This window comes from Moschus berezovskii, chromosome 2, assembly GCF_049115385.1.
Source record: "Moschus berezovskii isolate FMDL1 chromosome 2, NW_MosBer_1.0, whole genome shotgun sequence".
In the NCBI taxonomy this organism is placed as follows: domain Eukaryota; kingdom Metazoa; phylum Chordata; class Mammalia; order Artiodactyla; family Moschidae; genus Moschus; species Moschus berezovskii.
Genome location: NC_142461.1, coordinates 85,050,694 through 85,074,000, shown reverse-complemented (window position 1 = coordinate 85,074,000; position 23,307 = coordinate 85,050,694). Strand labels below are relative to the sequence as shown.

At 40.6% G+C, this 23,307-nt stretch overlaps 1 protein-coding gene and 1 long non-coding RNA gene across 9 annotated transcripts in view; one reads left to right on the top strand and one right to left on the bottom strand.

Annotated features, from left to right (window-relative positions):
- Window positions 1–3,677, top strand: part of QTMAN (queuosine-tRNA mannosyltransferase) — a 433,783-nt gene extending 430,106 nt beyond the window's left edge. For all 8 annotated transcript variants that reach the window (XM_088829198.1, XM_055398709.2, XM_055398710.2 and 5 more), the window contains one exon: window positions 2,558–3,677. In XM_088829198.1, coding sequence (XP_088685324.1) covers window positions 2,558–2,641 — 84 coding nt within the window. In that variant the 3' untranslated portion in view covers window positions 2,642–3,677. The remainder of the gene's footprint in view (window positions 1–2,557) is intronic.
- Window positions 3,678–13,632: 9,955 nt separating this feature from the next.
- Window positions 13,633–23,307, bottom strand: part of LOC148778557 (uncharacterized) — a 108,707-nt gene continuing 99,032 nt past the window's right edge. Inside the window, exon 4 of the long non-coding RNA XR_016035551.1 lies at window positions 13,633–15,698. This is a non-coding gene — a long non-coding RNA (uncharacterized LOC148778557). The remainder of the gene's footprint in view (window positions 15,699–23,307) is intronic.

Genomic DNA, 23,307 nt, shown 5'->3' with positions numbered 1-23,307 from the left:
TCCTCAAGGCAGCTTTGTACTTTTCTTAGGCAATGGAAGAGACTTTTGTGTATATTATACAGAGAGTATCGAGGGCTTCTTTTTAAATTTATTCCATTGGACAGTGCTGTTTTGCTTTTAAAAACATATGCTTCTAAGATCTAAAAGGATAGAAAGTCACTGAATTCTTTAATTTGCTCCTTTTACATTTTTGCACCTTACTCTTTTTTTGTTGTTAAAAGTTTACATTTTAAAATCATCTCAACTACTTATCATGTAGAGTTCACTTTAGGATAAGATTTTTCATATGGATTCACACTTAGAAATTTAATGACTAGAATAAGGCTACTAACACTTGGCTTTTTTCTCACATGAGACATTATACTTTCAATATGAGTGAGAGTTTGGGGGCTATAACTTGAAGCAGGATTTGAAACAGAATGCTAGTAACTGAAAAGCAGAAACAGAATTTGATACCTTTTTTTTCTTAAAGTGACTCTTTCTGCTACAAAACTCCATGCCCATGACTTCTCACCTGAACTGGTTTCAGACTTGAAATGTTTAAATTCCTCGTGTGCATGCAAGTGTTCCTCTCTTTCACACAGGAATTTTACTTACGATATTTAGAGAAATGCATGCAGAAATCACATTTCTTAATCATTTTTAAAACTTAAAACCCTGTTCTGAATTTTTAAAAAATCTAATGCCATTTCTTAAAAAGTTTGCCACTAGGCTCAGCCATTGGACTTCAGGTTTCTTGTACTTACAGGACACGTCCCTTTTTATGTAGGTTACACCCAGCAGCCACACACTTGCCACAGAGATAAAGTAGGTTTCATTTCATCTGTAATAGGGAGCTCTTTTATGACTCTTGAACACAAGATTCTAGAAATAATCATAAAGTAATCAACCAAGGATTAACTTCTAACAGTAACATAGGGCTTCCTTTTACAACCCAAGTAAGTCTCATACCGGGAAGTTACATTTTGGGGGGTCTCATTTTGACAATGGGAATTTACTTACTGAAAATTCCCAACAATTACTTGAGATCAGTACTTTATGCTTTTAGAGAGCCTTTGATCATTAGATTTTAAAATGCTTTAGAGGAAAATTTCTGTTCACCCCCTTGTTACCAGTAATGAAAATAGCACAAAGGTACAAATGGGGTGGTTGTATAAAATATATCCTGCCAGGACTAACAGTAGGTTTTCATTCCCACCCTATTTTTTCATTTATTTTTATTTATAAATTGAGTGATATTCTGTGTTAAAAAAAGAGAGAGAGAGATGCCATCCTTCCTTTGCTTTATGAGGGTAAACTGTAGTTTAAGTTTTTTCAGATGATAGCAGCTGATTTTTATTTTGTTGCCCTCTTCAAGTTCTTTCACATTCCAGAAACCTTTATAACCTGCTGTTATTCGGAGGAGAGGATAATTTTCAGATTTCTGCCTAAAAGTGATTCCAAAGAGTGATTAAGCTTACAGTTCAGACTCAGAGCCCAGAAAAGCCATTTGCGGTTGTCTTAATTATATCAGGTTATATCTCCCCGAACCACAGCCAAGCCACTTTAAGTTTCCTTCAAGAGACTGGTCACTTTATAGTCCCCTTTTAATTTGAGCTTATACTCTAGATGTGAATAAGGTGGTGCTCACTAGTATTAACACGCCTCCAAAGTCATTACTTTTTCCTTAAAAAATGAAAACTTAAAAGCTCATGACATTTTTAGAACTTCAAAAACCTCTCAATTGCACCAGCACAATCTAAGGCAAATGATCCGTCTCAATCTCTCTCCCTCCCTCCCCGTTACTCTTCCCTCTCTTTCTTAACTTCTTTCCTTGATTTTGTTTGGCTTGGTTTTCCTTTGATTTGTCTAAGTAAAATGCAAGCAAAAAATCTTTAGCACAATAGATATACTCAGGGTGATTAAGATCAGTTAGAGGTTTTGGCTGCTTCTCTTTCTCTGCTACTAATTTGTAGCCTGGCTCTAGGTGAACTTCTTGGCCTCTATATGATTCATCTATAAACTTGGAAGAATTCTTTTTTTCTTAATTCTTAATAGCATTTTCCCCCTGAGGTCCTGCTATAATGAAATAATGAATATAAACCCATTTGTAAACTTGAAGTGCTTTATAAATGCCACGTAATAGTAATGGCATTTCTCTTGTGCCTTCACCACTTACAAGTAAAATTCACATTCACAAAACATGTATTAAGAGTGTTGTCTATCTTATGTTTAGAAAAGTTAAAAGTTGGATGATAAACTTCTAATAGCTGTCATCCATAACATAAACCATGAAATTTGTGTACAGTAGAATATACCCATTTGCAAAAAAAAAAAAAAAAAGGCGGGGTTGAGGGGACCAGCTTTCCACAATGGTTGAAAATATAGTTACACTTTAAGCCAATCAGAAACTGGGATTTTCTGAGGTGAGGAAACTTGAGAACCATTTACTTGGTGGCTTTTTGAAATCTAATTGACGTAAGTTATGCAAATTTGCAATATGAATTTTCAGCATGCTTTAGTCTTTCAGTCGTTAATGCTTCTTCATTGCTTTCTCTTCTCTCCCTCCCCCTTACAGGGTGAAATGGCTCCTTTTTCTTGGGCAGCCCTACATGGTAAATTCAGGTCTCTGCTTACAGCAGAACCTAGGGAAGATTTGTGACAGATGGGGCTAAGTCACAAACTTGCAGCCTAAGGCAGAATCTGTAGAACTTTCCAGAGTGTGCCCATATTTACCTGATCAGAGAGAAAAGAAAATCTGCAGAGGAAGCTGAGCCTGGCTGCTTGTCATAGCTGACACAGAGCCATCTGCCACAAACCTGTGGCGGCTTCAGATCTCCAATCCCTGCCACCACCCCAACTCAAATTAAATACAGATTCCTAGAGACGTTATGATGGTTACACATGTCCTCGGCATCACATGGAGGAGACTGTTCAAAAAAATATGTGGCCTGTTGTATAACCGCACTCATGTATCCCATATGTGGTGCCACATTGAATTTCCGGTTGAATCCGTTTTTATCCTTTGTACTGGATGACATGGTGCCTGAATTCTTTCTTTTCGCCGACACGATGGCAGCCAAACTGCAGCTTCAAACGCTCTCACTTGGCTGGGTTTCTACCTAGGTTGCCAGGTTATCATCGGAGCCTTCTTGTGTCCTCAGAGGGCCACAGGGCCTGCAAGGAGGATCAGAATGCTACTGACTAATTGGGCAGCCATCTCGGAATTGTTTGTGGGCAAAGAGCTGCTTTAGCACTTTTCTTTTAGCAAATTAATGACTCTCTGGCACCGGGGTTTTAAGTGAAGGTATTAATAAGAAGTCTGGCAGGTATTCCCATGATTCACAGAGTTACATTTGCATTTAATTTATCTTAAAGAAAGTTGCAAGATAAACAGCTGTAATTCAGACAAACATGGGAAATACACTAAGTGGGGCCATCTTGCCCATAAAATGAACACAGAGATACTTGTTTTAATTTTTTTCCAGGGATAAAAACAGAGAAATAAAAATACTTCTTACAAAACCAGTAATTTTGATATAAATATTTGTCAAAAATATTTGCATCCAGCTACAAATATAATCTTCTCAAGATAAATCACTTATGATTCCAATAGTCAAGCTGGTGTATTTGTTAATGTCAAGATATTTTGAATGGCTAGATTGTAAAATAAATTTTTAATAAAGTGCCCACTGCAATTTTTAATTAACGTATCTCATTTCCATGTAAGTGTGTATCTGTATGTTTATATCTGTATGTTTCTCTCTGAACACTTTCCTTGTGTCAGAGACAACGAATACAATTGTTTCTTTTCCCGATGAACAAGGATCTGTTTTGCAAATGTTTGTGAGATATTATGACATTTCCAAGATTTTCTTTGCATTCTGGAAAGCAGGAGGTAAACATTTGTAGTCATTAAGGTAAAGTCTGTTGATAAACCATCTTCTGTTTACTGACAGGTAAATTGTAACTCTCCTAGCTTTTGAAATGAATAACTTCTATAAGCTGCAAAGTGAGGAGCAGCCAGGGAGAAGGGGGTAGACAAGGGCCAAGCCTGGCTCTTTGGCTTTTAGAAGGACTGAGTTGTCTAGCAGGCATCTGAGACAGAGAGGGCACTGGTTCAAAAGTCTGGTAGGACCCATTTGACAGGTAGCAAAAGTGTAAGCAGGAAATAGATCAAGATAGAGCCCTCTAGATAGAGGCAGTCTTGCAGATCAGAAAAAGCAACAGTTCAAGGCCCAGGAGGCCAAGGAATCTAAAAGTAGGGAGAGTAAGCAGCAGAAACAACAGGTTCTATCTCTGCACAGAGTCCTCCCTGACCAGTGTGAGAGCCAGTATGAAGGATATCACAACACTGGATCTGAGTCCTCTTCCCTTTCTGAGAAGGCACTGGACAAATTAGCCCATAAAACAAAGGCTCAGGAATTATTTGAGAAGTCCCTTCTGGTCTGAGACTGTGAAACTTGGAATCTATCAGTTATGTTCCTTTTGGGTGCAAAAGCTAATATAAAAAGGCCTAAGAGCTTTTTAGACTCTTCTTCTGAGCAGGGTTTAGCATCTAAAGGGATGCTTCAGTTAGAAAGGTGCCATGTTATAGATGACGTCTCTCAAAACAATATTATACTCTCACAGCCAAGAGACAGTGCTTACTTTGTTTTGTCCTACTATCCTGAAAATGATGAGCTCACATTTCATAGTGAATCATGTATTATATGCATAACTATCCATATATACTTTTCTCATTAATTCATGGGAAAACAATATTAATTACCATTCAGATAGTGCGTCTGAAACACTTAAATATTTGCCTGATTTTGGCAAACACAATATTGCAAGTTCCCTGTGTACAAGGATGTTTTTCTACACCCATAAACTCAAATCAAATTTTGGCTTTAGCTGTGCCAGCATTACTTGTGGAATAAAAATTTGCAATGAGGTGGTCACTTCTTAAAACTATACTGTTGGATTTGGTATTAGTGCAAATAAGCAATAAAAAGTCTTGTAAATGTATAATTTGTAACATTTGAATTAAGTGTATATGTGTGTGTGTGTGCATGTGTGCTTCTCAACAGCCATGATATGGTGGCATGGAGGGCTATTCAGTTAACCCATATTTTGTTGAGGAAAATCGACAGTACAAGCCTACTCTTTACTTCCTGCTTTCCTTGTGCTGTGCTGTGCTAAGTCGTTTCAATCATGTCTAACTCTCTGCAACCCTGTGGACTGTAGCCCTCTAGGCTCCTCTGTCCATGAGATTCTCTGGACGAGAATACTGGAGTGGGTTTCCTTGTCCTCCTCCAGGGTATCTTCCCGACCCAAGCAGGGATTGAACACTCCTCTCTCAAGTCTCCTGCACTGGCTGGTGAGTTCTTTACCACTAGCGCCACCTGGGAAGCCCCCTGCTTTCTTCACTTTCACTAAAGAGAGCAGACACTCCCATTATTTCTTATTTTGAGTATGGATGTTGAAAATTTTTGTGTTTTTTTTTAAACATTCAATTCTGTTCATTTTATTCTCTTTTAGATTAATCATTAAACTGATTTTAATCTTAAATGTCTTTAAAAGTCTGCTCATTATCAACCCAGACACAGTGTTCTGGATGCTTGTCCCGAATTTACCTAACCTGTGTTTCTGGCAAGGTGTTTCTGTAATAAACAGAAGAGCACCTAGTTCTTAATATACTTATTTACACCCGGTTAATCGGGAATAGATCAAAAGACCTTTCCCCAAATGCACCTGGTTTAACAAGCACCCTTCAGGTATGCTGCTGCTGCGTCACTTCAGTCGTGTCCGACTCTGTGCGACCCCATAGACGGCAGCCAACCAGGCTCCCCCGTCCCTGGGATTCTCCAGGCAAGAACACTGGAGTGGGTTGCCATTTCCTTCTCCATCCTTCAGGTATGGTTCAGTTTAAATGTCCTGCTCCGGCTCTCAGTTCTTCAGACTTGCCACATAAAGATGGCAGCGCAATCAGTAAGTCAGTGAAAACTCAGCCATAGAGGGCTGCACAAATTCACTTCAACACCTTGAAATGCATCTGGAAGCAAAGATTTCATTTTATGTTGAAGGTGTTAATTATATTTGATATTTTTAAAAGTAAAATCTGTTTTTGAGAAAGCATCTGCTACCCAGAAATATTATGAGCCACAAAAAAATTTTTCATTTCAGTCTGAAGATACTTTCTGTGAATGAGAGAATCAGTTTTCAAATGAGAGTCCATGCTGTATTTTAACGTTGACATATTCTATGAGTTTTATTCTTCTATTGACTATTGACAGGTGCTTAAGTGCCTTTCTGTTTCAGTGGAAAACTGGAAAACAAGTTTCATTTTAAAATGTGAATTGAGATGAACAACGACTCGTGCTGCTGTAATGTGCCCTCCCCTCACAATTATTCATTAAAATGTTCTTGGGAAAGTTTTTAAACTATGTAAACGATTCTACAGGATGCTCAAAGATATGTACCTGTGTGCTTAAAGTATAACAGAAAACTTGGGAATTAGCACCAAATTTACAATTATGGTTAAGTCAGAGGAGAGATGGTAGGAAGATTAGACACATAACTGGGAAAGGTGCAGAACCTTAAGAAATGGTCTATTTCTTAAGCTGGGTCATAGCACACGAAGTCTTATTTCTACCCTTTATGACTTTTTGTATGTCTTAAATGTTACTATTGGATCTACATTTTGATAGGAGCTGTAGATATTTTGGTTACCATGTGTAATATAGGAGCTATAATACTCTGCTACCACGCCATTCTTAACGTTTCTCAGTTGGATGGAGTCAGAAAACCGTTTTCTTTTAAACAGTAAAAGAAACTGCCCTCACCACCAGTTTTGCATGAAAAGACTTTCCTTGGCTTACTGGGAGCCAAGCACTTAACCCTGACCCTGAAACAACCCAAACTACGAAGGAAGCTGAACTTGACTGTCTGTGGGTTCCTTTTTCCTGGGGCTAATGATCACCGTTTCTGACTAATGTGTGTGGCATTACAAATAGAAAATGGATAACTAGGGCTCCAGAAACTCCTTTTTGAAGAGTCAAGAGAGGAAGATGGAGGAAGTTGTTACACGAGCTGGTCTTTTTAATCTTGAAAAATTCAGAGCTTTGTGGTAGGGCACAGAGCTGTCTGAGCTGCTAACCGCTCTGCCCACTTCCTGCACTGTTACCTGTTCCCTTTCCTCTTTAAGACAAAGACTTTCATTGTCGTCATCCCATGAAAAGGCATCCTCCAAGTATCTTTGGGACGCCCTAGCTGCATGTGAGTTACGTATGACTTCAGAATCCCCACATCCTGTGGCCCATTTTCCTAATTTGGAATTTGGGGGTCAGTGCCTTCTGGGGTCCTCCCAGCACCTAGCACCACCTTAGTGATTCCTTTTTCTCTCCCATATCTCTGTGGTAATGACTTTCAACCCTAGGACAGGTTCTTCATGGTTTCCATAAACAGATAAACAAAGAACTGATGTTTCCTAAGAGATAATCTGGTACTTCCCCTGGTGGCTCAGCAGTAAAGAATCCACCTGCAATGCAGGAGTCGGAAGAGATGCAGCTTCGATTCCTGGGTCGAGAAGATTCCCTGGAGGAAGGCATAGCATCCTACTCCAGTATTCTTGCCTGGAGAAACCCATGGACAGAGGAGCCTGGTGGGCTACAACCCATAGGGTGGCAGAAGTTGGACATGAATAAAGCGACTTGGCATGCAGGCAAACAGAAGATAATCTAAAATGTATACTGTCATATTAGTTATTGCATTTAAATAGCAGACCCAAGATGGAATGCTGGAAGATGGGATTTCTACTGGAAATACTTATGTAATACTTTTCTCCAGGAATTTGAAGTCCTTTATATCTGAAAATGTACCGTTTCCATCACCATTTCACAAGTGAGAAAATTAAGGCATCATGTTAAGGCTTATGAAGGAGCCAGACTGCCTTATAGAAACAGAAGGATGTTTTGTGTCTTTGTATAAGCCTGTCTCTGCACAGGACAGTGTCATTGTAACCTACCTGCCTTTCAGGAAGCACCAAGTTCAGTGCTGATGACTCACTGGGACCTCTGGTTCCCTATTATTTCTCCCCTCACCAGGCAAAGGGCAGCAGGAGGTGGCCCACACACGTAGTTGGTAGAAGAAGGGGCATGAGAGATCCTGTAGTTTTGCTCATATTTTAAGTATTTTTTATTATGACTATTATTATATCTGTAGGGAAGCATTGGGTCTCTACATCCCATCCCAGGCCCTTGCGACTCCCTGTGGTCTTAACACTTTGTAGGACTTACACATCATGTAACTTCCCTGGCCCTCCTGGTAAAGCATTTGTGTTTGTAACCTCCCTATTTTAGATGTGAGGAAACTGAGGGCTGAGTCCTGGCTGAGTTGCTTTGGGTCCCATGCACAGGTCTAGACTTCAGTCTCTTTCAGGAGGTTGTAGTCAACTTATTTGGTCAAGTGGTATAGTGGTTTGGTGGTGGTTTAGTCACTAAGTCAGGTCTGACACTTGCAATGCCATGGACTATAGCCCACCAGGTTCCACTGTCCATGGGATTTCCCAGGCCGGAATACTGGAGTGGGCTGCCATTTCCTTCTCCAGACCATCCCTTAAAGGAGGTGAAGAGGAATATATCTATCTGTCCATCTTTCCCCCTTCCCTCCTCCTCTTGCTGCTGCTGCTGCTGCTAAGTCACTTCAGTCGTGTCCGACTCTGTGTGACCCCACTGACGGCAGCCCACCAGGCTCCCTCGTCCCTGGGATTCTCCAGGCAAGAACACTGGAGTGGGTTGCCATTTCCTTCTCCAATGTGTGAAAGTGAAGTCGCTCAGTCGTGTCCGACCCTTAGCGACCCCACAGACTGCAGCCTACCAGGCTCCTCCATCCATGGGATTTTCTAGGCAAGAGTACTGGAGTGGCTTGCCATTGCCTTCTCCATCCCTCCTCCTCTTACTATCAGAAAAAACACAGACGAAGAAGTTGCTAGTACTTGGCTATAGATTTATTTCATGTTCCTCCTGCCTGGCCTGGCTATACTTGTAGTCCAAGCAACCAGAAGTGGAGGAATGCAAAAAAATTGACTTCTGGTCCTAAACTCTCTGAATTCCGGTACCTGTGATGCTTCTGAACAGCTGAGTCTTTTTGCCTTTCACATCATACAGCTAGACTCTATCTGTTAAACAGATAGGCTGGCCCTTTATCCAAAAGGCAGTCCCCACGATCTCGCCCTGTGCAAAGGGCCTAGGGCAGAGGGGGCAGGTGGCATTAGTGCAGAAGCACCTTTAATTGTGCAGCAAGGGCCTGCTTCGTCTCATCCCAAATAGATAACCCAGAAATTACATCCAGAAACTTACTTCCCCAGAAAGAAAAGGAAGAGGAGGAATAATTTTAAAAGAAGATACTTCTAATACAGTATTAAGCTGTAATTCATAGGGAAATTTATGCCTGAGATATGAATTTCTGAAAATAGCATTTTTTAAAGGGAAACACTGACACATCCTTAATTATAGAGTAATAAATACCAATGGTATATTATCTTCTGATATTTCCTTACACAGATATCAAAGCATGCAGCTGTCTTTGAAAACTGATAATCAAGTACAATATAAGTGTATTACATCTTGAGCTTACAGCACACCCTTTAACTAAGCAGCCTCATGGAGCACTTAACAGTGAGAAACAGAGCTGCTTCGAGTAGAAACCTAACTGAACAAATTAGACTTGAATTGTAACTTAAGAATCATAGTCAAACCAAAATGCCTGTCCTTGCCAGGAAAGGCATTCCAAAGGCAAAGAGCACGCCAAGTAAAAAGCCTTTGCTTCAGGATTATGGAGGCAGTTCTCAAAAGCCAGCATAACTTAATGATCAATCAGAAAAATATAGAGCAGTAACTTCACAACCAAAGGATGCATAAAAGTTGTACAAAGCATTAATAGTGGAATAGGGAGGAAGAATGTGATTTTAACTGAAAGTATTAAGGTCTTAGAAAGCTCTATTTATTGCTTTCAATCCAGGCAGCAAAAAGAAAGAGAGACAAACATGGTCAAAGAAAAAGTACGTGGACAAATGTGGGGGGTAGGAAAGGAAATGAAGGTTAAACAAGGCCAATATGATTCAGAATGAAAGGGAGGGAGGCGAGGATAAGGAGCCAGCTGCAATTACTAAATGTTACATTAAGAAGAGCTGCAATGGAGAGGGGAGGCCTGGATATTTGACTAAGTGGATTAATGCCTTCTTCCTGGGGTGTCTGAAGATGCAGATTTTAATTTATTTGGTACAGGATTTTATTGTGAAATTCTTAGCAGGATGGGGATAAATAGAGACAGTTATAAACACTTAGAAAGTAGAAAAGGGGAACATAATGCTTTTCATAAATTTAACTATAATAAACATAGTGTTTGAAGCTATGGACACAGGTAAATGGAAAAAAAAAATTAGTCCATAATAGTAGAACTTACAGGAAATTTAGACGAAATTTAAAAGGGAAAAAAAAAAACACCACATAGATGTGTGAAGCCAAGGATTTTGAATGACTTAGGGGCTGGTTTTATTGCTGCTCTCCTTTCTCCACCCATTAAAAATAATAAATCATAACTCTGGCATGTAGAAACCTAGTCATGAACATCATTTATTAATATAAACTTGATCCTGTGCTGTTCTTTGGTGGGTGGTAAAAATACGAACTAACAAAACTGGCCTAAAACGACAGCAGGGTGATCCTCTCAAACACAGGAAAACTATAAGAAAAACTCCTAATTTGCTCTTTCACCTTATTTATTTTACTGAAAGAGAAAGTCAAAATGTGGAGTGCATGTGGCTAAATCAAGACTGGATGCTTCAGGGGAGATTTTTAAAAATTTTCCTAAATACGTATCAAAAGGGTGGGGGAGGCTTGGAACGTAGTGTGATTTACAGCAATTTATTAATCTGCTCATCTACAACCACTTCTGGGAAAGGTGGCAAATAAGGAAGGAAGGACGGCTCTCTACCTTCTACAGTGGAAGCAAGGAGAGCAGAAATTTAATCGCGTTCCCTGAGTGGAATGCTTCTGTCATTTGGCTGGCAACCCAGTCCACGAACTTACCAGTACAGGCGTTTGTCTGGCCAATAATAAATGTTGGAATCATTTAAAGTGAAAATATGGATCAGGAAGTATTTAAGAATTACTGATATGCAGCTATTAATCTTGAATGCAAATAGCATTATTTGGGGTGTGGGCAAATCACTTAACGAATCACATGATAAAGCACTTTGAATTTTTTTTTTTTAATGCTGTAAGGAAAATGGCACTGGTGGAAAAATTACATATAAAAGATAGGAGAATACCTACAAAGAGGAAAGCTGGTAAAATGACTAAGCAAGGTGGTCTTACTGCCTCCAACCTGCTGCATCATTTTGCTCAGTAAACAGATTACTAACAAACAGAGCCAAATACCTCTATTTCTCAAGCGGACTCAGCAACAAGAGGAATAAAATACGGAAAAGTGCAATGCCTGGTGGCTCGGGGTGATCCTCAAAGGTCATCCCTTTAGTTTCAGTGTTAAAAATTGAGGGCCCAGAACGAGAGATGTGTGATGGTCACAGAGTGGGATTTGGCTTCTGACCACCACCCTACCCTAAGTGAAGGATTTAGGATGTCACGGAGTTGAAGTGGCATCTTAAATCCCAGGAAACATAGTAGAGATTGTTATGCGATCATAATGAATAGGAGAAAATGTATCAACGCATACACCTCTCCTTTTCCCTCCAGAGTCTAGAACCATCGAGAACCTTGTGCTCTCTGGTGCTTGCAGCTATGTTCCCTGGCTTTCTATGGGCTCAACTTTGCCCATGGATTTCTAATCCTGTGATACCAGGCAAGGGAAGAAAAAACAAAACCCGCCATCTATAAAATTGCGAAACAAAACGTGCACGTGTATGCGTGTCCGTTAGTTCGAAGATAATGAATAACCAGTACTTTAAGCGTCAAATATTAACACTTAAAAATGTGTTTTAAAACGTTTTTAGGAAACAAAATGTACTCTAACGGAGTTTTAGTCTTTTTTTTAATATATAGAGGGTCCCACGACCTCTGGGTGCATCAGCAAACGGTCCTCCTACCGAGGAGTGAGCGGCTGCGATGGGGCGCCAGGCACCACCTATCCAGAGTCCTCCACTACCTAAGGTTATGTTACATTTGTCCTGTTAATAAAACCGGTGTGGGGCGAGGGCGACAGAAGAGGCATCCCCCACATCCCGACCCCACCCAGCATTCTGGATTTCCTTTTGCCGTTGCAGTCAGCTGACACATGGAAAATGTGTACGGTTTTGCTCGCCTTTTAATCTGTAATTAAGGATTCCCTGTCTGGGGCCGGCTACTTCTTTGCTCCTTCCCTCCCTTCGTCTCAGATCTTCCGCCCTCGGTCAGATCTCGCCCTGCGCCGCAGGCTAGGGGCTGGCGAGGCCCGGCTGGGCCGTGGGCAGAGGGCTGGCGGCGGGGCGCGCGGCCTCGGCCTCACGCGGCGCTGGCCTGCCCCAAAGCGGGCGCCCGGGCGCCAGCGCCAAGCCGCCGACGAGCCTGCGCCCAGCGTCGGGAGGACAGCGAGCCGGAGCCTCCGAAACCGAGAAGGGTCGGGAGGGTCCGGGGCCTCCGGGCGCTCGCCGCGCACCTTCTCCCCCGGGCCGGTGTGCCCGAGCTCCAGTTCGCGGCGGCGCTCGCCCTCGATGCCCCGCTGGGTCCCGTCCAAAGCGCGTGGAGGTAGTTCGACACCTCTCTAGGCGCCAGAAGACGGGGCCCAGGAGGACTTCGAGGGCGCAGAGTCCTCGCCGAGTCCGCTCGGCTGCGCTTGAGCCCAGCGCCGAGAGCCAGAGGAGCCCCGAAGCCGCCGGAGGCGCCCCAGGCGACCGGACGTAGCGAGCCCCGAGCGGCCGCCGCGCTCCCGCTCACTCGCGCGGCCGCCGGGGCAGAGCCGCGGCACGCGCACGCCGGCGCGCGCACAGCCCAACGCGCGCACACTGTCACGCACACACGCGGGCACGCACCCTGGCACGCGCGCACCGACCGTCACATGCTGACACCGCACACGTGGCGGGTGGCCCAGGGCTGCCCTGGCTGCTTCGTGCCGGGCTGGCCGGCCCCCTTCCGCATCACCGGGAAGGCGGCGCAGCCCTGAGGGGCAGAGCTCCTCTCTTAAGTATTTTACTGAAACTGGTGCCTTTGAGTCGGCCAGTCTCAGATCTCAGGGGGAGAATCCGATGAAGATGAAGCGAAAGCAAAGAGAATGATTTCTCTCCCTCTATCCTTTTTAAAATTTTTAACTGAAGCAAAAACTGAGAAGGGAGTAGGGATGGGCACTGTAATTCTCCCGGCAAAGATTCTGGCTATTAATGTTAAAACACTCCTCTTCAACTCTCTCACATATTCAGACTTGTGATTTTAATCCCACTGCCAGCCCTAAGGTTGCTTTCCTTTTCACTTCATACCTGTGTTCTGGATTGCAAACTTTCTCCTCCTGACCACCAATTGGTTATTTAGGCGGAGCAAAGAGAGCGGGGGGGCGGGGAGGGGCGGGGGGGGGGCGACAGAGAAGTTAAGCTGTGTTTAGGTAGAAGAATATTTAGAAGCGTCGTGTTGATTTCCAAAAAAACTTGGGAAAACGTTAAACATCATTTGAAGGCGTCTTTGTTTTTAAATGGACCTCCTCCCCTCTAGTATTGTTATTTGTCATTAGGTATTTATTTGTGTGTACACATTTAAGATTGTGTGTGTCAGAGAAAAATGCTCCTTGTTTGTGGTTTCAGCAGGCCCCTTTGCTTTTCTGACCATCTAGGCTATCGCATACTTTCCTCTTTCTTTCCCACCAATAGAGATTGTAGGCTAAAGTGGTGCACTGCAGTGACCAAAGATAAGAAACCTTAGCTGGAGTGTTGGTGGCCATCACTGGCATCCATAGCTCAAGATTTTACCCCATCTGGTTTGAAATATGCCTCAAATTGTAGACTTGAAGATAGAGGTTGGCTGATTGTTTAAAATGTGAGAAAGAGCTGTCCAGGAGTAAACCGAGGTAGGGGAGAGTGGCCAACCCAAGCTCATCCTTGAAAGGCAGAGCAAGAACATTTGGGAAGTGCATAGAGACAACGGTGTCTGTAAACAGTGATAATCAGGGCGTTCAAAAATCATAAAACGGATTGAAATATCTGATTCATTATTTATTCATCACGACACAACTTTGCACATCTGAGAAGAATGTTTGAAAACCGAGTGCCTTCTATTTTGTACATCAACTCACCAGATGGATCTCCTTTCCACAATGTGGCCAAAGGGTTAAAGTTGTAATTTTAGAAAGGAATCTCAGGAAATGACACTGAGATCTGATACATTTCCTTATCTATCTGGCAATAATATCCTTCAAAGGAAAAAATACCTACTTATTGATATGATAATGTTTCTCATTCAGAGTACAAGTGTCAGAATGATCCCTGTTTGTGGAAGTGCTTTTAAAACTGTGAGTACACTTTGACTACTGTGAGAACTGATGAGCCAATGAAGGGGAACATCTTTTAACTCTATAATAGCAGGTTACATTGTAAATGAACAGTGATGGTCAAATAGCCAATTATGGTATAAATATCCCTTGTTTACAGAGAGGTGTTAAATGAACCTTTGGAGTACAAAGTGTTAGTCCCATCTAAGCCACCATTTGTTCTTCAACCCATTATGTCTTCCCTTAAAAAGGCCAGTGCCATTGTAGGTAATATGCACACAGAACATACTTCTCTATGTTGATTTTAGTTTGCTTTATTTCAATGCACACTGTTGTTTACTTTTTAAAATTTAAATAAATGTCAGCATTGTATAATTTCTATGTTAACAAAGCAGTGAGCAAAATCCCTTGTATGTTTATAAAATATTATTGTTTAATTCACATAGTTTAGAAATTCCAAATGTTGAGAATAGGAAGGAGGCCAAATACCATCTGTTTATAACTACGATGCATCGTAATATGTGTACTTTTTAAAGGAGTTTGGTCAATCATGCCACTATTTTATCTGCTTGGAATATGTTGAAGATTTAAAATGTAATTTACAGGATTACTTTTAGTGCATTGCATCCAACTGTGAGTTGTAAAGAAATCGGTCTCTTCTGTTTTTCTCAAATTAATCATGTAACAGCCCCAATTAATGGGGGCTGTTAAACGTGTCGCTTTTTGCTTAGCTCCAGAATTCTTCTAACTTTGGCTCAGTCCACCTTCTTGATGCTGATAAAAACTCCAAGGACAAATGAAACAAAACACTCCTAGCTGTGTCTTTCTGCCAGGAGATATGCACTTAGAATGGGAGGCAGGGTACGGTAGCTAATAATTAGCTAACATCAGCCCTGAGAAATTACCTGTGTAATACCCCTTGGTACTGCGTTGAAAAACAACATTTGACATTCCCTGTTTTAAAATAGTACATGCTTGTCTCCAAGATTTCTGATTTAACTTACCTTTTATTTCAAATGCATCTAATTGCATACCATGAAACAAAGGGAATACATTTATTTGCAGTAGATGGGCAGGTTTGGGGTTTTATTTTTAAGTTACAAACTCAAGTTTAATACAGAGTTCCTTTCTTTGCAAACTAGAAAAATTCAGCAGCTGAGGCTTCTTTTCAGGGCAGACATGGTGTTGAAGTTCAGAGGTGGCTTTAGGGTCAGTCTCATGTCAGGGGGAAGCTTTCTCAAGAAGGAGGAACTAAAAACACACATTTCCTGAAAAAGATTTGGAAATTGTGATAAAAAACAGTGGTTAGCAAATGATGGTTCCTTGATTAATTTTTTTAGCAAGGTTGAATCAGTAGAAAACTACACCTTGAAATGCTTTTATAGGCAAACACATGCAGAAATATGAAAACACTCTCCCAGTTACCTAGGGGTGTTAGCAGTGCTTTACTTAGTTGAGTTTTCAACAGGTGCTGTGTACAGTGCCTCCTTTTCCATCTAGCAATATCTGTTTTCTTAAGCATTTTAGTTTTAGCAGCTTCATCTAAAATTCTATCAGTCTAGATTATTTACTTACACATAATTAAGAAAATTAAAAGTCCTTTTTCTGAGTAAACAAACTGACTGTATATACATTTTTAAAAATCTAATTGTTACATTTTTTAAATCTGGGATTTTTTTTTTTACCTTTCTGGTCAGATTTTCCACCCCCAAAATGAACCTACTGGGTCTTTCTGTCATAAAGATATGCTCAAGCTTGGTTTCCTTTGAGTTACAATAGGAAAATTCTAGACTCTTTTTTTCCTAAATAATTGCTCAAGTGTGGAAAGAGGACAAAAGAATATAAAAACAAAATGAAATGTGAGGGATACAGAGGAGAGAAATTGAAGAAAGTAGAGAGTAAGAGAGAGGAGAGAAGCAAAAACTGTAACTGGGATAAAAGAAGCTTATCAAACAGCTTTCAAAATTGCTTTGACCAACATAAGACACACTCACTAAAATCATCATCATTCATTGAGATATTAAACAGCTAAGGGAAACTCTTAAGTGAATTTTGATTGATAGTTGTGAACCAGTTCTTCCATTCATGCCTAACTTTTTTTGGCCGTGCCACTCAGCTTGCGGGATCTTAGTTCCCAGAGCAGGAACTGAACCCCAGCCCTTGGTAATGAGAGCACAGAGTGCTAATCACTGAACCACCAGGGAATTCCTTCAAGCATAACATTCTGAAGAGAAACTTATATGAAACATCCATATCCACTCAAGGAGGTGGGGAAGAAGCTTTCAAAGCATTTACAATCTAGAATTAAGTCATACATACACAAAATAAACAAGATTATGTATAATGTATTATTATATGTTACCTACTGTAGGGGTAAAAATAAAGAAGATTTTAAATGGAGGAATTATTGAGACATACTTTACTCCTGATTACCTTGGCTAGCAGTTATATTCTTAACCAGTTAAGCAAGTCTTTAAGTGTATAAACCATTTGGAATCCCTAAGTCTAATGAATTGCAGCAGATATATAATTGATTCTGAAATTGGCATGTAGGTGTGCATTTCATGTTCCCTTTAGAACTGACTTAGTAGCATGGCAATGAACCACATATGCAGATGAGTCGTTGTATAGTAATATTAACTTGATGACCAAAATCACTTTATAAAATATACTTTAGTAAGTTACTATGCAGTCTTGATTTTAAGCCATGTAACTTAACCAATACTCAGTGGACATTTATAGGTATCATATATAAATTGGGTAAATGATAAAAAGAAAAGCATTAAGAATAAGAAAAACATATGGGAAACTATTTGCTTATTCCAATTAATCTAAAATACACCAGAAGCTTTTTCTCATTTATGAAGAAAAGAATTTTGTTCTTATGAAGAATTACTGACCCAAAGAAAAGTCAGATGAGGACTACAACTAAACAAACAATAAAAGCAACAATAACAACAACCAAAAACATTGCTTTTTTAGGAGAAAAATATGAAAAGTAGTAAATTCACCCATTTTAGAAATTAAGAAGAAAAGACATAAAATTTAATACACACAATAAATAATAAATATCCTTCTAGTTTCATATGATGGCTAATTAAGAAAAAAGGCCATGTGGAAAGTTTGGAAGAGAGATGCATATAACAAGGTAATTAACTCTTCGCTCCTTCAACCATAAAGGAGAAAGAGCAGAGTAAGATTTCTTTTAAGTTTGGACCTGAAGCAACCTCAGAGATCAAATCTGTTTGTGCAAAAGAAATAAAAGGATTCCAGTAGCTCTTCATCTTGAGTCAAATCTTGTTTTTGGCCTCACTCTGATCTTGGCACCCCAACGTCTCAGTCCTGGGGTTCTTTGCTCTTTGATTGAGCTCCTGCCTTTTGCCACATGTGTGTTGTTTGCTAAGTCACTTCAGTGGTGTCCACCTCTGTGTGACTCAATGGACTTGTAGCCAAGCAGGCTCCTCTGTCCATGGGATTCTCCAGGCAAGAGTACTGGAGTGGGTTGCCAGTACTCTTTTCCAGACTCAACGGTCAAATCTGAGGCTCTTATGTCTCCTGCATTGGCAGGCAGGCTCTTGACCGCTAGCACCACCTAGGAAGTCCTTCTCTCACACAGAGTCAGCAGCTTTGTTCTCATGGGCCTTCTTCTGTGATGGAATCCACCATCTGGCATTCATTCCGTTACATTTGGGTAGTTCTTGACAGTTGAGGATGCACTTTTTCATCCATCATCTCATTTAGTCTTGCTAATATCCTTATGATATAGGTAAACCATAGCTTTAGTTCCAAACTCCAGAATAAGCATCTCAAAATCATACTGCTAGTACATTGCAGAGTTGTCACTAGTGGTCATATGACAAGGTGCCATTTCCCTCTTTTCCTTTAGGCCGACTTTCATACTTTGTTCTTCGTTTAAATTGTGGGCATAAGAATAAGTTGAAATGACAGTACTTGTATTGGGTAAAGAGAAGACAGAAAAGGAGAAGTCGAAGAAGGATGGGGAAGAAGAAAAAGAAAAGCACAAAAAACAAAACCAGCTCCTCTCTGCAGGTTTTTCTGTGCAGTTGAGAAGGAGAAATCTTTAAATTATTCCCTATCTGCTTACAGAGATTAGTAATGAGAGAAACACTTCCGAAAATTTGTATTCTATAAATGAAAAAGTAATTCCAAAGCCATCCCAGTGCTTTGTGTTTTAAAGGATACAAATCTGAGGTAGATAAACCATTGAAAAGCTGTTTACTGAGCTCTTAGATATGCATATATAGACTACAAGCTTGATTTTGAGTACAAGATGGAGACATATTCTGTTTATGAAATTAAAGGAACTTGGGAAATTGCAAAAAAAATGGGAAAGAGGAAAAGAATATAGTCAGGATAGACATACAGTAGAACCTAAAGATAACATATCCAGCAACAAAGTCCTCATGGTGGGATATAGTTGATTATAATTTTTTTTTTAGTAGAGGGGTATATTACACTCAGTTCTCAGCTTATACGTCAATGTAATCTCCATCTGTAACTTCAAAACTCCACTGAAATTCTGAGACACAGAATTTACTTGATTTATTTCCGCATTTGGGGAATGAAGGCATAGACAAGGCAGACAGGAGTGACAGTGCAGAAGGTATGATTTAAAATATAGATGTGTAGAATGTTATGGAAGCAGGAAATAAGGACAGAAAATGATTAGGAGAAATGGAAGCCCCTGAGAATGAATACTAAAAAAAATAAGAAAACCCATAATACAAGAAGTTTTAATTTGTTGATGTTGTAGATGTTCGTTATTTTTGGCTGCTCACCATCTACCTAACCTTCTCTTAGAATCTAAAATCCTGTTTGAGGAGTTAATTCTTTCTTACTGGATATAATCAGGCTTGGGAATTGGATGTTGTGTTGAATAGAGGAACAAAAAGACAATGCTGGAATTCTAGTCCATCTGACCTAGTATAAACCCAACCTGGCTATTTTCACCAAAAGGTAGCTCTTTTGGGTTGGGTTCTGCTTCCTAACCTCCATAGCTTCTGGGGCTCCAACCAATCCCAAGTCAATGTCCAGCCTCCCTTTAATATGATTCTCTATCCCTGGGATTCTGTCAGTTGCAGAAAAATAGAAAAACCTGGCTCAAGTGAGTTGCTCTGAGAAAATTACCATTTTGGGAGCAAGAATTGTGGATGCAGTGTTTTTTATCATCCCACTCTTTCATCTTGATAGGTCAGCTTCTCATTGGCTGTCCCTCTTATGTTCACAAGAAAGCTACAGAAATCTAGTCATCACATCATCACCACATCCCTCTTTCCAGACACAGGAGAAGGGATTTTTTTCTTACGTGGGTCCCTTTCTGCAATTAAGGAAAGCTTTTCTCAGAAACCCATTAGAAGAATTCCCCACACATCTCACAGTATCATATATGCATAAGCTGGTTTCAGGGATGGAAATGACTTCTGTTCAGTTAGGATCTAACCCTGAGGCATAATGAGCGAGGGATAAATAGACACACAAACAAAACGAGGATATATTTTACAAAGATGAGAGGAAGGAGATGGAGGTTGGTGGGTAAAAAATACTTCTCCCAATAAATACATTTATGTCTTATTTATTCATATTTGTTCTCTGTGGTTTGCTGCTGCTACTGCTAAGTCGCTTCAGTCGTGTCCGACTCTGTGTGACCCCATAGACGGCAGCCCACCAGGCTCCCCCGTCCCTGGGATTCTCCAGGCAAGAACACTGGAGTGGGTTGCCATTTCCTTCTCCAATGTGTGAAAGTGAAAAGTGAAAGTGAAGTCACTCAGTCATGTCCGACTCGTAGCGACCGCATGGACCGCAGCCTACCAGGCTCCTCCGTCCATGGGATTTTCCAGGCAAAAGTACTGGAGTGGATTGCCATTGCCTTCTCTGTTGTGGCTTGCAAAGAATTCTAATTAATACACTTGGTTACAGCTACCACTGGGATTATTTAAATTGTAGATAGCTTTCTATACACACACACACACACACACACGACTTGCTTCTACTTTCAAAATTCTTTTCTTTTTTGTTCTGTTTTTATGTATGTGAAAGAATGAGTTGGGTTTTAGAAATGTATTTTTTAGTCTTCTAGGTGTCAAGCATTCATTGACCGTGACTTTAGTTTCTTAGTAATAATTTCCCCCAATCCCTAATGTCATATTTTTACATTTATTCATACATTCCTTTCTTGTTCATTCAGTAATTCATCTAGTCATTAATTTCTTTTTTTTTAATGTGCTATGAGGTATTTAATATGTATGTGGAAGGCATTGCTTTAGCAAGGAAAAGGAAATGTTAAACCACATTTATGTAACCTTAAAAATAAATGCATGTATTTTTTTCATTTTATTACATTTTTAAAAGGGGAGCAATGGGACACAAATGAGGCACACATGGACATTCCCAATTTTCCTTCATTTGCTAACATGGTTTCTTCTGCTCTGAGGTGAGTTCAGCTCAGAGAGTCCTGCTTTGACAGACAAGTTCTTCTGAGCTTTAGGCATGAGGAGAGGGGGGAAAGGAAGAGAGAACAAAAGTTCAGAAGGTTAACTTTGGGGGAGGAGGTTATCTTGACTTGAGACTGGAATTTGAAGACAGATGTAAAGGAGCAGAAGCAGCTGCCGCGTGTGAAACGCTGGATGGGGGAGGCAAAGGGGGATTTTAAGGTTCTCTGTTTCCTTCATGTTAAAATAAAAAAATGAAGAGCTTGAGTTATTCTGAAATTATTTGCGGTTGCTGCACTATCATGTGTTTTTGTAACCATGGTGTTGCTCATGTGGGTTATTGTTTTTAATATCTAGCGTTCTATTTGATTACATGCGGCAGAAATCACCTCACATTAATGAGCCATAAAATTTGGCTTCTGTGTGGAAAAGTTTTAGGAGATGATCTTGGACCTTATGAGAACCCCTTGTTCGGGCGCCGTTCCCTGGGATCTGGCTCAGTCTGTGTGTGTCTCTCTCTCTTTCTCATTCTTTCTGTCTTAAGGGCCTCCTCTGGTTTGTTTTCTCTGTAAAAGGCTATCTCTGTGTGGTGGGAAAGATGACTCATCGTATTTCACAGGATTGTTACAGCCTGAGAAGAAAAAAATCAATCATATCTAGCATCCAAGTCAGATCCTGGTGAAAATGTCACTTTCCACCCTACCTGAGTCACTTTCCTGCACTTCTGAGGGATCGAGGACAACCGAGTAAGACATAATTTCAGATGACTGCTCCAGTGTTACAGAGGGATAACCCTTTCAATCCGGGGTACAAGAAACTTCCCAGCTACTGAGCAGAGTGACACTGCATCTCCAGGTGACAGTGCATTTCTTGTTAATCAAATGTCCTCTCAGTTATTTACATACAGAATTGAATTCTTACTAAATTTAAGACAATTTAATGTATATAATTGTCTTTTCAAAAAAGACAATTCACAGGTTTACACTCCAAGTAACTTTGCAATGAACATGGTTGGCTGTGCAGAGAAAAGTTTGCCAGGTGGCGCAGTGGTAAAGAATCTGCCTGCCAATGCAGGAGACACAAGAGACATGGGTTCGATCCCTGGCTCAGGAAGATCCCCTAGAGGAGGAAATGGAAACGGCTCTAGTATTCTTCCCTGGAAAATCCCATGGACGGAGCAAAATTATGGAGAACAGTATAAAGATTTCTCAAAAAGTTAAGATTAAAACTACCATATAATCCAGCTGTCTCACTTCTGGGTATTTACCAAAGAATTTAAAAAAAAAAAAGCCTAATTCAAAAACATATGTGTATGTGTTCTCAGTCACTCAATTGTGTCCAACTCTTTGTGATTCTTTGAATTGTGGCCCACCAGGCTTCTCTGTCCATGGGATTGTCCAGGTGAGAATACAGGAGCAGGTTACCATTTCCTCCTCCAAGGGATCTTCCCCCGCAGGGATCGAACCTGCATTTCCTGCCTATCCTGCATTGCAGGTAGATTCTTTACTGCTAAGCCATCAGGGAAGCCCTTAATTAAAAAACACATAGGCACTTCTGTGTTCATCGTGGCATTGTTTACAACAGCCAGGTTATAGAAACAATCTAAATCCCATCAATGGAAGAATGGATAAAAAGATGTTATAATATTATATATACATATAAATGTATATCAGTTCAGTTCAGTCACTCAGTCGTGTCTGACTCTTTACAACCCCATGAATTGCAGCACGCCAGGCCTTCCTGTCCATCACCAACTCCCAGAGTTCACTCAAACTCATGCCCATCGAGTTGGTGATGCCATCCAGGCATCTCATTCTCTGTCGTCCCCTTCTCCTCTGGCCTCCAATCCCTCCCAGCATCAGAGTCTTTTCCAATGAGTCAACTCTTCGCATGAGGTAGCCAAAATACTGGAGTTTCAGCTTTAGAATCAGTCCTTCCAATGAACACCTAGGACTGAACTCCTTTAGAATGGACTGGTTGGATCTCTTTGCAGTCCAAGGGACTCTCAAGAGTCTTCTCCAGCACCACAGTTCAAAAGCATCAATTCTTCAGCGCTCAGCTTTCTTCACAGTCTGACTCTCACATCCATACATGAACACGGGAAAAATCATAGCCTTGACTAGATGGACTTTTGTTGGCAAAGTAACGTCTCTGCTTTTTAATATGCTATCCAGGTAGGTCATAACTTTCCTTCCAAGGAGTAAGTGTCTTTTAATTTCATGGCTGCAATCACCATCTGCAGTGATTTTGGAGACCCCCAAAAAAGTCTGACACTGTTTCCACTGTTTCTCCATCTATTTCCCATGAAGTGATGGGACCAGATGCCATGATCTTTGTTTTCTGAATGTTGAGTTTTAAGCCAACTTTTTCACTCTCTTCTTTCACTTGCATCAAGAGGCTTTTTAGTTCCTCTTCACTTTCTGCCATA